The 15,013-nt window shown below is 42.6% G+C and overlaps 1 protein-coding gene across 2 annotated transcripts in view; it reads left to right on the forward strand.

Moving 5' to 3' along the window:
- Positions 1 to 1,653: 1,653 nt before the first annotated feature.
- Positions 1,654 to 15,013, forward strand: part of col11a1a (collagen, type XI, alpha 1a) — a 66,890-nt gene continuing 53,530 nt past the window's right edge. The window contains exons 1-4 of one of the 2 annotated variants that reach the window (XM_034108295.2): positions 1,654 to 1,938; positions 6,216 to 6,380; positions 6,989 to 7,202; positions 10,027 to 10,189. In XM_034108295.2, coding sequence (XP_033964186.1) covers positions 1,824 to 1,938; positions 6,216 to 6,380; positions 6,989 to 7,202; positions 10,027 to 10,189 — 657 coding nt within the window. In that variant the 5' untranslated portion in view covers positions 1,654 to 1,823. The remainder of the gene's footprint in view (positions 1,939 to 6,215; positions 6,381 to 6,988; positions 7,203 to 10,026; positions 10,190 to 15,013) is intronic. The other variant, XM_034108294.2, reaches the window with a different exon arrangement.

A 15,013-nucleotide genomic window follows, 5' to 3' on the forward strand; every position in this document is an offset into this window, starting at 1 on the left:
AAGTGTACTGACGGCGTCTTTGTCCAGATATCATCCAACAGGAAAATCAAACCAGTAAACTCCAAATATCAAATGCACCCATGAGGCTACCATCTGCTGCTGTCACTGCAGCATCTTTCAATTGCATCACCAAATGCTGAGTGCCTTGTCAGAACTCAAATCTCTGTTGAAGTGCACATCTAACTGTTTGATGAAATAGTAAAGAAAGTTCAACTAGAAAAGTCAGCCCAATGCCAAGCACTTCTTCATTTTTTTGTTTAATAATCATCCTCTGCGCCAAATTGTAAAGATATTCTACTCGATAATACTTGGACCTCGACGAGAAGCCACAAAACACACTGGAGCAAGCACTGGAAATGACTGCCCCTGCTCTCTGAACCATGAGAAGATGGGATGTAGCATGAAAACGCTTCCTGCCCAGCCACCAACTGTTCCCAGAGAAGTTGCTCTGTGTGTTGCCACTGGCCATCCAGGAGGAGCATCTGATACGGCTTGGCAGGAAACAGTCTGGCTGGCTGGGAAGGACGAGCGGGCTGACAGACAGAACCTGGTCAGGATCCATGCTTTTACCGGTGGAAGCCAAGAGATACAAGTAGCTGATTGTCTTCTGTCGTGACCCCTGTTTCTAAAAGGTCATATTAGATGAGGAATCGTTGAATCCTTCATCGTCTTTAGGGTTGTCCAAAAGTCGGTCTGGGAATAGTTTGATTCATCTCACACGGCTGGAACATTAGTGCATTTGTTTTTCCTGCTTCTTTGTGTCACTGTCATTGTCAGGGTGCACAAGCCTCATTTCCACAACCCCAGACAACATAGGTTGTGGAAATGCCCTTAAACTACCAATTGTATATCAGGCCTGTCAGTAGTCATGTTTCCTTTGAGCTGGCAAGTGAATATGAAGCAGGCTTTTGAAGGCTGCAAAAGAGAAAGTGGAATTAGGCATATTTACAACAATTGGTTTGGAGCTTCGATAAATGTAGTTTGATCAAAAGTTATAGTATAGGCTACATGCATGGCTGTCTTTTATAGACCACTAAAGACAGTAAAGGAAGTTTGCCAATTGAAACAAAACAAGTTGCCTAATCCATATAGCTCGTCGACAAGACAAACATTGAGAGGTCTTTAGGAATTCCATTAGTTTACTGTGGCATGTGCATTGAGGTGTTTTATGATAATGATGTTTCCCTACAGCTATTCTTTTTATATACATTACATAAAGTAAATGTGAAAATCTATGCATATACTTACTCACTTAATATTGTATTTATGCTGCAAATAACTGCAGTTATATGTGCCAGCTTAGGAGGTGTAAGATTAGTTGACCAAGGATATAATGAGTAGCCTAATATACACTCTTGATGAACAATCCTGCTTTTTCATCACTCTCAGGTCGTTACCAATTTTGTCACGGTTTTATTTTTCATCTCTTTACTCAGTGCTCTCGGAGAGACTTGGGGGCACACACAAAGCTAATGGGAGGACCTGAAGGAGAATTTCCAGCCCCGTGATTTGCTAATCGGGGGCTGGCTCCCTTGTCACTTCCCTCTAACCGTGGCTCCGCTTTGTGGAGCTTGCCCAGCCCTCCTGCCCGTGGACGCACCAAGTGTACCGATTGCACTCTGCACGTTATGGTTAAAGCCCGACTTCCTTCACTCTGAAGGCTGGGCACTGGAAAGGAGGTTCGGGGGCCTCGGTGTGGCTGAAACTTCTCACATATGGCTTTTTTGTAGGACAGTTTTCATCGTCATTTGGAATTGTGGAAGGGACGTCACTAAAAATCACCTGAAGTCGCTCAAAAGTTTTATTTAATTGTCGGCGCGACCATGGAGATCCAAAGGTGGTCCACAAGGTGGAAAACGAAAAGGTGGCTTATGGATTCCACTGTAACCGCTTTCATCACGTTAACCCTGGTTCTACAAGCTACCCATGTCAGAGCAGGTAAGATTATTAGGATTCAACGCCTCGAACTTTATCTGGCTGAAAGCGGACGGAGGGCGACCGGCTGGGATAACTCGGTAACTGTGATGGAGATTTACCTGGACACAGCGGCGTCACGGTAGCTTCGTGGTCATTTACATTCGTGTATTTTCACTGTTCCACAACCAGAGTAGAAACATTAAAGCGAGAATACCCCGTATTGCCACCTGTATGATTGAGCGTTATGTGGAATACATCAAACAAAAAACTTCGGTAACGTGCAGCAAAACGGTAGCCAACGTGTTATCAGGGGATACTTGCATAAGGTGCAAATATGTTGTGGCTTGAACACAATAATCATTATCACATATTTGACAGCGGGCTACTTTTACGCATGAATGGAAAGCATCCTCTCAGAAGATGAAACACCTCGTCCAATTAATTTCATCCTAAGCCTCTGGTATGTGTTTATGGAGAGCAGAGCAGAGCAGTGTACTGTACTTTTTAAGATTCACTTAGGCTGAAAGAAAGCTCTTTGTTTGCACTATGGTCCGCTAGGTGGATGTGGACATGGTTATTTGGGTGGATTTCATGGACAGAACCTGAACTTTGATAACATGCTACTTACAGATGTGGAATTGAGCTGAAACCATAGATCCCTCAAAGAAATGTCCCTGTAAGGGATTAATAAAGTATATCACAAAGCCCCTGGGTGTCTGCAGGGGGCTATGTGGTCAGGCAGGTTCACCCTATCTCCACACTGCCCTGGTCCACACTGAAGCCCAAAAGCTGGCTTGTGCAACCCCCCCAGTGCCCAGCTCTTCCCCTCAACTTTGCACTTAGATGTTTTGTCGGCTGCTGGACAAGGCTGTGTTGTGTGAGTGGTGGGAATGCTTCCCCTCTAAGTACTGAGCAGTTATTTGATGATGGTCCTTGTTGCACTTCCCTATGATTTCAGAGCCTTCAAAGAGCAGGCCTGCGTATGGGCCTAGCCTACAGCTATAATAGCTGCAAGTCACAGGGTGCAGGATTACATAGGCCTCACACCTCATTTATAGACAATTCTGCAAGGATTTATTGTTGAAAACATATTTAGATACAGAATTAGAGACTTCATTTACCTTTTTATTTCCACTTGGGAAGGTTTGATAAGCACATAAGTAGTCAGATATCTCAACCTTTCAACCAAATATTTAGTTAAAGCAAGTAATGGCCACAATTTGATTTAATGCAGTTTTATTGCTATTTGAATTTGTACAGCACAAATCAAGTTTTGTTGATTTGATTAATTTGACAACATTCTTTTTACAGTCATTTTCTTCTGGCTTTAACTCAGAAGATACTGGCCTCCAATGATTGAAAATGTCACCTCTACAACACATCAACTACTGCATATTTGTATCCTAAACATTCTGCTGCAGGCTCTGTGTTCAAGAGTCTCAGTCAACCAAAACCATTTCTGCAGGGTGCCCACTCCATCTAGCAATGTACAGACACGTTTTCGCAGCCCCTGGGGCGCAGGCATGTACATTCCAGGAGACAAAGCTAGCATTTTCAGAGCCTTCTCCCGAACGTGCTCACCCGGGAACATCAGCTAATCAGCTCCTTGCTGGACCTTTGTCCTGTGTAGCTGTCACATATCCATATTCATTTGTAAATCATGAATCAAATGAACAAGACCTTTTTACTCCACTAAAAAAACCACAGCTGGAAGTTGTACAAAGACTGCAAATCATCACTCAAACTCTGAAATGTGTAGGATTACATTTAGATCTATTTCTGCAACATGGCCTGATTGGTGAAAAAAAAAGAAACACTAACATGCCCTGTTAGTTAGAGGCATACAGTAAAAGGAGTAAATGAGAGGAAAAGCAAGGGGGGGAAATGCTTTGAAAAACTGGGTTGGTCTCTGTAAAGTTTCTTTGGTATGACACCAGCATAAAGCTGTCTTGTTTTAGCCGGCAGCATAGTGGAAGGAGAGAGGGAGAGTGGGAGAGCGAGGAGGGGGGGATATACAGTATAGAGAGACATTCTGGCTGAATATATTATTAGAGTCTAAGGGAGCTGCAGGTGAAAAGGTCCTCTGTTTATCTGCCAATTGTACCTTTCTGTTAAAATGTGAGAGCTGAAAATGACACAACAGGAGGGGTATTTATGGCATCAGTTTGCTCAAGTCTAACAGACTAGGTGATAAAGCACGAGCTGAGACAGAGACTTTTGTTGGCCTCTGTCCGAGAGCAGGTGTTGTTATCTCTTGGAACACTGTTTACATCAATGTACACCTGTGAACATGATGCATATTAGTAGATTTATGTCTTATGGTAATGTCTGACACTGCACCTTCCCTCTCAGCATGCTATTTGCATAATGATGTTCAGATGCTCTGACAACTGAACAATAGAGGCTGGCTTGACTGAACGTAGGGTTGGATAGAATGATCACTCTTTTCCAGACGTAGGTAGGTCCATCCCTCCGTGCCACCTGGGTTCTGCTGGCCTGTTTCCATATGGCCTGGTTGCTCAGCCCTGAGGGCAAACTCACACCGGCTCATCAGATGAAACACCTGTGCACACTCATTTGGCAACCTTAATGGATTGGTCAGTATTGACGTTTCCTCAGCACCTCTGTGTGAGGGTCGTAGCCTGGCCAAATGGCCACATCTGGAACATATGAGTCCTGGAGTTTGAACTGAAAGCAACGCTGCAGGAACTCACAATGAGGTCCTCAGTTCACTCTCCAAAGTAAGTAGCTGGTTCATCCTTACAAGCTTCAAAACAGTTTTCTTAGTGATGGCTCTCATATGGCGCAACAGTTTGCTGATCTCGCTCTCAACTTGAACTTTTCTTCAATGTTTTTACATAAATGTTCTTGTATAAGCTTTTGCGTTGCCACAGTGAGGAGCTTAACCATGTCACATATTTCCCTTAGAAGGTCATACATTTTTTACCAACATGTTAAGATTGCTTTTGTGAGTATAGGTGTGATTGGTTTGCTTAATTCATGATATACATCTGGTCCATTGAAGGTGTATAAGGTACTTGAAGATAAGGAGACCAGATGTAGGACAAGCCCTTTTATTTGACGATTCCTTCAGGATCATTAAGTGATATTAAAAGCTTATATTTATCAGGAATATATTCCTGTTGAAAAAGAGACTTGTCCCCAAAGCACATGCTTCTTCAAAGAGACTGGAACAGGCTCTTAATGAGCTTTTCCATGCCACAGATGGAATGTTGACCAGAGAGTGTCGAGAGCAACATCACGCATTTTTTTTAAGATCCCCCTTGTATCAAGAAGTTACAAACTTTCTGAAGAGCTGTAGGAAAATAGTTTCTAATGCTTTCAGACACCTCTGCATGCTAATTTGCCCCACACAAACAGATTAGGGCAATTCCATGTAACAGTATGCCATTGTATTCCCTGGCTTTGGTGGGATAAAGCTGCTCTGTGGACTGAATTGAGTGCTTATTTTATTTTAACATATGGCTTTGAAGTTTTTATGTGGGGCTTCATTCATAGTGCCCACAGTATGTCCTTAGCATCAAAATGTGGTCTCCCACTAACCGAGAACATTGTCAAGTTTCAACCTTTTCTCAACCTTGCATCGATAATATTCTTCCAGCTACAAATAGCCTACATTACAGTCGTGCATATACTGCAGAACTTTGGTTTCTCCCTTGTCAGATTAACCAAGCTAACGGTTGATACTGTGAGGGCATGATTATAATCCTTTCCCAGGCGTCTCTATGGGCACCATCACCACACAGGCTCTTTTATACAAAGTGAATCAGATTTAAAAGAATGGAAAACCCAGAGAGCCTTATCAAGGTAAACCTATCCAGGTGTTTTACTGTCAACTAGATATATGTTGGCACATTGCTCCTTGTGCTCTTTGGTTGGCATTGACTGAGAAATGTCCCGTAGAACCACAGGAAGATAAGGATCCTCCGCCCTAAAAAACTCTTTAAACATGTAATGCTCAATGGGGGTATATTGTTCTTATCATTAATTGGGTCTACCGTGTCCATGATACTGCGCTATAGTGCAATTGTAATGATCGATGGACTGGTATAGGAGGGACATAGTGAAGGAGGTAATGTTCCACAGCTTAGATGGGTTAGTCTTCCAGTTTCATGAATAATGCATTGACACTATCACTGCCCTTTAACAGTATAACAATATACCATATAACCAATTTACGATAACATACTTTGATACAGTATGCATGTTATTTTCAATATTGTTACCCATCAACCATTGCTATGACCTAACTCTTTTTGTATGTGTCCACCCATCAGCAGAGCCAGTGGACGTGCTAAATGTATTAGAATTTCAAAATTACCCCGAAGGAGTGACGAAAACATCAGGACTTTGCACAAACCGAAGAGCATCAAAGCCGGACTCAGCTTACAGAGTTGCCAAGCAGGTCCAGATCAGTGCCCCCACCACGCAGTTGTTCCCGGGTAAGATCAACTTTTCATCCATTAACATCTCTCCTCCACTATGTGTTTACTAGTAAGTGTGTTTCAAAGGTGTCTTTTGACAGTGGATTCTTCATTTGATCGTGTCTTGTTAAGTAAGACTCAAGGCTGAGCAAATCTGGCTACCAACAGATCTGTACGACGGCGCAAAATAATGAGTTGTGTTTTAACAAAGTGTCATACGAGACATCTATAAAGAATAAATTGAAGATGTGTGAAAGCTGTAGGTCACATCATTATAATCTTAAAGATAAGTGTTACCGTACAGTGTAATAAAACAAGTTATTACAACAAAAAAAGTAGTTGTCTTGTTGCATTGAATTCGTTTTAACTAGTTATACTGAAGTGTCCACTGCTGCGTCTGTAAAGCCGGTGTGTCCTTGGGCAAGACACTTCACCTGAACTTGCTCCTGTGGGTATTGTCCACAGTTTCTGACCATTGCATGTATGATATATGTGTAATGTGTGTATATGAAAAGCGCTTTGAGTCATTGAAAAAGCGCTATAATAAATGTAAGGAATTATTATTATTATTAAATACCTCTAACCCATTCACCTTCTTTGCCGCCCCTCCCCTTCTGGCCGTGCAGGAGGTGTTTTTCCCGAGGACTTCTCCATCCTGACCACAGTGCGCCCCAAATCCGGCCTCCAGTCCTTCTTGCTGTCCATTTACAATGAGCAGGGAGTCCAGCAGCTGGGTGTGGAGGTGGGACGTTCTCCTGTCTTCCTGTATGAGGATCAGACCGGCAAGCCAGCGCCGGAGGACTACCCTCTGTTCCGTACTCTCAACCTCGCTGATGGAAAGTAAGTCAAAGCTCAAACATCCACTCATGTAATATAACACTCAAACTAACCCACACACCCTCCGACTCATCGTTTAAGCTGATTCAGAAGGAATGGGTGTTGCTGCTTGCAGGGAGGGGGGTACAGTTGTTGTCTGAGATCGAAATGGATTTCACATTGTTATTGTCGCTGGAGTCATTTTGATCATCTTAAAACTTGATTTTATTTATCAGCTAAGAACACACTTTCCCCGACTTGTTCTTCTTGAAAGAAGTAAGAAAACAACATCTTCCCATTTTTGCGCCACAGGTGCTCATGACCGGATAATCCATCCCATCATGGGTCCATGGGCAAAGAGACAGGTCAGAGACAGGAAGACACTGGATTATTGGGGCACAGCAGGGACTGCTATGGGCAACCTGACCTCATCCATGAACTCACTGCCTCTGTTATTTTAGAGAGGGGGGGGGGGAGGAAGGAGGGAAAGGGGCAGTCTCAAACTCCCTTTTTTACCCCTTTGGATTACCTTACCCAACCAGAAACAGCGCTCCAAACCTTTTAGCATAAACCTGATTATCTGCTCCCAGGTTCAGAAATCCCAGAACTCTCGCTCAGAGCTTCGGCTTAGCTGACATGAGCCGGTGTGCAGGGGCAAGAGGGGATACAAAAACAGATTGGCTGCTGGGAAATAGTGCATCACTTGAAATGTATTTTATAATGTCTTTCAGTGTTATTCTACACATTGTTTCACTTGCCGAACAGGGTATGGGAGGATAGTTCAGCTTTTGAAGGTAGTCATAACCCTCACAATAGTTGTGCGACCCAAATTAACTTCCAATGAGACTTGATGTGTCCGCAGATGTGCAGATTGCAACAAAGAGAAAGTCAGCCAATATTGTGTTCATCTTGTAGAGCTGTTATGTCCCATGTGTAGTTTAGGTGACCCAGTCCCCCGTCCACACGGAGACGAAAATGATAACGAACCGATGTCAAAAAAAGCTCGAAGAAGACCCCCCGAGCATGGTTGCCATGGTTGCCTGGTTGCCCTTCTGGTTATTCTCCGCGGTGGATTTAGCAACATGTAGTTCATGTAGATCTCCTTGTCCACTTGTTGCTGATGGTTGTGGTAGAGGAGCTGTAGATGTTGCACTAACATCTGTAGCATGGTCAGTAGCGCCTGGAGCACGAACGATACCCTGTGTAGTTGTTGTTGGCGAAAGCATCAGCAATGACGCGGGGGTGAGCAGGAGAGGTGGGGAGAGGCGGTGCTATGATTGTTTAGGGCGTATACACGGTGCCGCAAGCGTTACGTTACCAGACCTTCCCACTTTGGGATGCGTTATCGTTTGAGGGCTCCGTGTCCGCGGTTCCGTTACGGCCTCGTGTGGACGAACCATCCATACGATAAAGAACTATAGCGGATAACACCCGTTTTGTCTCTGTGTGGACGGGGCCTAAGGAGCAGTGTTCTCTGCAGAGGATTTTAACACTTCTTGATCTGGATGCGTTCCAGCTCCATGCCTTCTCTAAATCGTCATTGACTACAGCTCAGGCTGTGTACAGACTACAACCCTTGGAGATGTATTCATTGGTACTAAGAGGCATCTGCAACGCCTGAAAAGAGACGCACAATAATGGAATTGATGAGGTTATAAAGAGCATCATCCTTTCTTTAGAGGGAAGGGTAGGTGAAAAGGAGGATTTCTAATGAGCTGTTACAGTACAATGTATACCCTCGGAGGTTTCTAATTCAAGCCGTTCACACATGGGTTTCAAAAGATTGCATTTAAATATACTTTTCCAAATGAAATGTTACTATTCTTCTTTTTAACATAATGCACTTCAAATGTTTGAGACATTTCTTAAATCTGTCAACCTTTGCTTTGCTGCCATATAAGGTGACAAGTAATCCGTCCTGCTGTACTGCTGAGGCCAGAGAGCATTGCATGTTTATTTGCCTCCAAGCTCTATTGCCTACCCTGGAATATGTTTATATAATCAAGCCGTGTTCAAAATAATTGGACATTTTTCCTCTTCTGATACCAAGATTTCCCATACAGATATATATATATATGATGTCAGAGTTACAGTTAGGCTATACACGCTTCTTATATTGTATCTTGAGCTACAGTGGTGCCAGGACTCATCTTGCACCTCAGAACAATGTTTTGACTGTGCGTCTCCTGCTCTGGCAAGGCAGGCCTTCCTGGATCCCGAGACACACTTTCCACAATGTTCACCATGTCTGTCATGCCGAGTAATCCAGAAGGAGGATTAAGTTTGGAGTTTAATGAGTGTAATCCTGTGTTAAACAGGGCCAGAGTGTGGGGGCAAGAATGTGGTCCACCGCTGCCTGGTATGCAATAGCCCTTAAGTGCAGTGGCAAATGGTCCAGAGGCAACGGAGGTGTCAGACTCACGTGTGACCCCGGTTAACTCTGTGCCTCTATGGGTGGTGTTTATCAGAATATATCCTACATAAATAACTCTGAGGTTCGTGTTCCTTAGAGCATTTACCTCTGTGACGAATCACATGATACACCAGAGTGCATCTCTCCTGGACTTGTGTGTTGTGATATATCAAAGGCAGATTATAATCCTTTTCAAAGTAATGATAACATTACCTAAGAATGTAATCAACCACCACAGTATTGTCCGTAACACCTGTCCCACACAGAAATAAATTGTCCTCATTTTACCGTGTCGTTTATGTAGCAACCTCTGATTGAAGTAAGTACCATGCCTAAAATGTTTTACAATGCCCTATATGCTCCTAGTAACCTATCTCTTTCGTAAATAATGAATCTACAATTATTGACCTTGGATGCTTTTGTGTCCTTGACCAGGTGGCATCGTGTGGCCATCAGTGTGGAGAAGCAGACGGTCACCATCATTGTAGACTGTAAGAAGAAGATCACCAAGCCTCTTCTCAGGAGTGACTATGGCACCATCAACACCAATGGCATCACCGTGTTTGGCACCAGGATCATGGATGAGGACGTTTTCCAGGTAAGGTCTTTGGTGTGATTGTTAAGCTGCTTGTTGCCACCATTTCTAAGAGGACTTGGTTGTGGAAACTTTAACACATGGAAGTGGTGATATGTCGACCTCAGCCATGTCTAATCGGATGCAATCTGCCACCTTTGTGCATTGTTATTGCTTGTTTGTGTTTTTCTGCAAAGCACACATTGGCTATCAGTCAACTTCTCAGACTTCACAGATCCGTTGTTAAAGCTTCTTCTTACCTTGTAATTAGACACACTTAGTGCTATGGGAGTTTCACGTGTAATAGGTTTACCAAACATATGTGGCCTTGTTCAAATGTTTTTTTGGAATGGTTTAATATTATCGTTTGAATTGACATGGAGTAAAGTGGTGTCATTTTTGTATCTCTGCTATGGAAAACGTTGTTGTCCTTTTACTATCAAGTGCAACTGCACTTATGTCAAATGTTATTTCAAAGATGTACATTTAAAAAACATGTTATGATTCTGTCAATTAGAACATGTTTGTTGTCTCTAGAGAAGAATGAGTGCTGCTTTTACAATGAGTCAGTTGTAAGTTTGAGTCAGTTGTAAGCTTAAGGTGTCACTGTGCCACAAGCAATCATGGTGGGGGGTCTTGTTGGACTTGTAGAGAACTGGCACCAACTATACATTAGCTCTCCCATATAGTGTGTGTTGAACACTGAAGTCAATCTTTTTCTGAGCCCGGAAATGAATGTCAAAAGGTTTTTCTACTATTCTATCTCTACCGGCTTTGTTAAAAAAATTATTTTCAAAAGTAATAGATTTGAAAAATAGGCAGTAGGCAGTTATTGACTTTTAGCCATTAATGGTATACATAAGTTGCCTAAACAGTTTATCCAGAGGTGGAGCCTGGCGTGGGGTCAGGCAGATGTAAATAATGACAGACAATGGCTGAATTCTCTCGACGCTCATAGTCTCCTTTGGTGGGAAGTAAACGTCACTAAGGCTGCATGAGGATTGTGTTTGCTTGAGAGGGTGCTGGTTTCTTTATTGTCAGCTGTAAAGACTCTGCATTGAAATGCCACATTGGAATGATTGACGCTGCTGCTCTTGTTTTAAAGCCTTTTTTTGGCATTCTTTGTCATCCTCATGGGAACAGAGGGTCCGGTATATTTAAAGCCATTGTTTGTGTCCACAATCTTTTTTTGTATAATCTGTGTTGCTCATTATATCATACTTTAAATGTTTCACCTTGTGAGGTTATTTGGATCATGCAGGAGTTCAGAGATACATTTGTTAATATCCTTCGTCCGATGCGATAATGAAAGAAATATCAATTTACTTTATAGGAAAGTGTTGTATGGTATTTGTTTGAAAATATATTTTCATCATACTGTATATAAACATTCTAAATGTTTTATGATTCGTATAAGGATGCATATAAAGTAAAACAGTTTTTTCGACTGATATCACTTAAAATTGACCTTTTTATTAGGAAGACATTTTCTAATCAGTTTATATCTTATAGGAGACTGACGTTACTGTGTCATAATATTCATCAAGTTAGAGCTGGAGACTATTTAGGTGCAAGTTTTATGAGCAGATTTGCTTTCATATCTCCTGTCAGTTTGGATTAGATTTATGAAAGGGCAGTGAGACCAACATTTGTATGAAACTGTGTGTCCAGTCAGAGGTAGGCCGGTGGAAGGGCTGAAAATAGGAGCCATAAGTCAGTTAACAGGGTCTTCTCTGTGTGGTTCCTCGAACAGGTCTCCTGTCTGTTCTCTGTCCCTGCTCTCCTCAGAGATCCACAGGGCCTGATGCATGCTGGGATATATCAAGGAAGGAAATACCTTGGCTTTCTGATTCTCTTTCTCACATCTTTGTTTCAGTCTGTCACGAAACATGTTTAGATTACGATGCAATTTATGTATAGCAAAATTGTAGGAATGCACAAAATGCATGGATTAAGCTTATGGCAGTGACTTTTTTACGTATTCTTCAAGTGGTAGATTTTCTAATAAATTCACTTCAGAGTTAATAAAACATTTGCTCCCTTATTCAAACACTAACTTTCGCTTTCACAAGCTGACCCACATTCTTCATAACCGTCTATTCATGCCATACCTGCCCCACGTTTGAGTAGACCACCGTCGCAAAGGGATCTGGTTTAGATGAATGGGAGTCTTTCATTTCCCCCCGCATAGTCACCCCTGCTCACCACCTCCTCCTCCCTCTCCACCCCCTCCACCTTGAGGCCTCCCTACCGTGCCAAAGCCATGAGACCGTCTATTCATGCCTCGCTGACATTACCTGTCTGAATTGAGCACACTAGTTTACATACCTATTCCCTCTATTTCTAGGAAGCACACACTCATCCGTGCACTCCTCCACACATTCAAGTGTCTTACCTTAAGGACTACATTGGGCTGAGGTGGTCTATGTCTCAGTCCCACACCACCAGGCAGTATTGCCAGAAGATACCTTTAAAAACAAGATACTGATTTGTCTACTAGCCTGGATAGCCGGAAGCAAAATAAAAATGTGAATGGATTATAATACCATAAAACAGTCGAACGACTATATAGCCTTCTAAAATGTTATATTTTAAATGAGCTCTTCTCTGTCTATCTTCTGATCTCATGTTTTACAGAGTTGATCTTGCAACTGTCTGGTGTGGAAACTCCCTTTTGCCTTTTCTTGGTCTCTCAGTTCTCCTCTCTTGCCAGAGACACTCTACTGTATAGGCTTTGGGGAAGTGACTAATTGTTGTCTAGGGCTAAGGTCTAATTACAGTTAGCTATGGTTGGACTATAGGTTTGTTGCCCTGGGCAAAGGTACGTCAAAGGACCAATGGTGTTTTGATTTGGCCAGGGTGATGCCCTGCCCTCGCCCTGTAATTACAACATGTGGTTGGATTTTAGTCGAGGAAAAAACAAAAGAGCTATCTGTCACAACAAAACTAACCAGCGCTGTGTAATGACCATTCAAGACATGGAGGTGGTCTTCATGCAGCTCCTCTGTGGTTACCCCGTGCACTGCTGTAACCTTTGACCTCCCCTTCGAGTATTTATATCCAATGGTATCCTAAGATGAGGTCACTACAGATCGTTCTAAACTACTGTAGGCCTCCATTTGAAAACTGAATGCTGCAAAAATGCTAAACAAAACAAAGGATGTAACAGTAATGTTAGCAAATGGATTTTCACAAGTATTCACTAGTCTCACCTATTGATCTTGAACCTGCTTCCCTGTTTTCTTGTTGACCTCTGACACAGCGGTCATTAACACAGCCTCGTGGGTCTGTTTCTGCTGTACTATGCTATGCTGTACCAGGAAGGGAACGCTGGCTTTGCTCCAAGTTGCCATGGGCTTGTATCTCAGCAGTTCACAATGGAAGACAGACTCAGCCTCAGCATAACTATCCCCAGGTGTTTCCCCAGCACAAAACATATGTTACCATCCCAGCTGCTCTCTCTAAATCCCTGCCCGTCTGTCTCTGGATCCCTCGTGGGTTGCCCCCCGAGTTCACAACGGTTTCTTACTTGCTTCATTTTGGCTTTGTGAGTTTGCTCTTGTTTGTTAGGTAACTTGGCTCTTATTTTCAGCTGGAAGTTTAATGCACACTGTTCAGAATGTCACATTATGTGTATTACTTTTTATACTGCAAGTTAAGTAGGCAAGTAAAGATGGGTATCTTATTCGTTTATTTGTTTATTCTAAACCGTAGACTTGAGTTTTTGCTCACACCTACAGTTTTATGGTTAGTCTCTTCCTGTTTCCGCGTACACGAATGTGTCTTTCATGTTGCTCTTATCCTCCCATGACACGGTCAAAAGTGTGCCAGTTGTCCTGATCTGGTCCAGCGGTGGAACACCATGTCTCCACAGACTATTTGTGTGCAGACGGGTGGCTCTCAGACTTGGACTAATTAGAGCTGACTGTAGGCAGGGTTCAAGCATTCACTGTTGGTGACACATGAGGTAATACATGTCAACCTGACTCAGAGCAAAGCTGGATCTCTCTTCCTCGGTCGAGCCTTCCCAAACACACATACACACACACACACACTCAGCTGAGGCCTTTCCAGACTGTTTCGTGCCCATTTGGCAGGTCGACTTTGTCTTTTCATGGACACTCAGCCTTTAAAATATTTACTATTCTAACAAAGATGTTACGTTTTATCATATCTTTTAAAAATGGCGCACAATTCTCACACTCGTACATGTGTCCATCGAATGGGAAGCTGGAGCCATTAATTGTACAGATAAATCAGACTAGATGAGTGAACTTTGAGATGCTGGAAGTTACTTTGTTACGTTAAGACAGAGCCAGGCTATTGATTTCAAGCTAAACAGCTGCTGGTTTTAACTTATATTTAACAGTGATATTTATTTGTTCTTTTTGCACTCTCAGCTGATTCTTTCAGACTGGAGAATGACTGGATGGGTTGCTTATAGTTTCACATTTGTTATGTTAATATATATAAAATATATATATACTTAAATTGTTAGAGTTGCATTCAAGTTAAAGTAGAATTCCACCCTCCTGAGCACACAGTGAGGAGTCTCTCCACTGTCAGACTGGAGCTGTGTAATGAGATGTTGATGGATGGCTGCAGAGAGAAAGTTTCAAGGAGCACTGCTTGTTTTCCAATGGGACACGCCTTAGCAGATGGATGTGTATTACTAAGGTGCATGTTGAGGATCCATAGATCTAGTTTTTAACTCATGGAAGATACACAATTCTCTTGACGTGTTGCAGCCTGCTTCATTTCTCTCATGTTTTTCTGCCTCATGTCTATTCTGCTTTTCAACATGTAGTGTCCCTGCTCACACAAGTGCATCAGGGTTTTACCTCTGGG

This window comes from Pseudochaenichthys georgianus, chromosome 20, assembly GCF_902827115.2.
Source record: "Pseudochaenichthys georgianus chromosome 20, fPseGeo1.2, whole genome shotgun sequence".
Lineage (NCBI taxonomy): Eukaryota > Metazoa > Chordata > Actinopteri > Perciformes > Channichthyidae > Pseudochaenichthys > Pseudochaenichthys georgianus.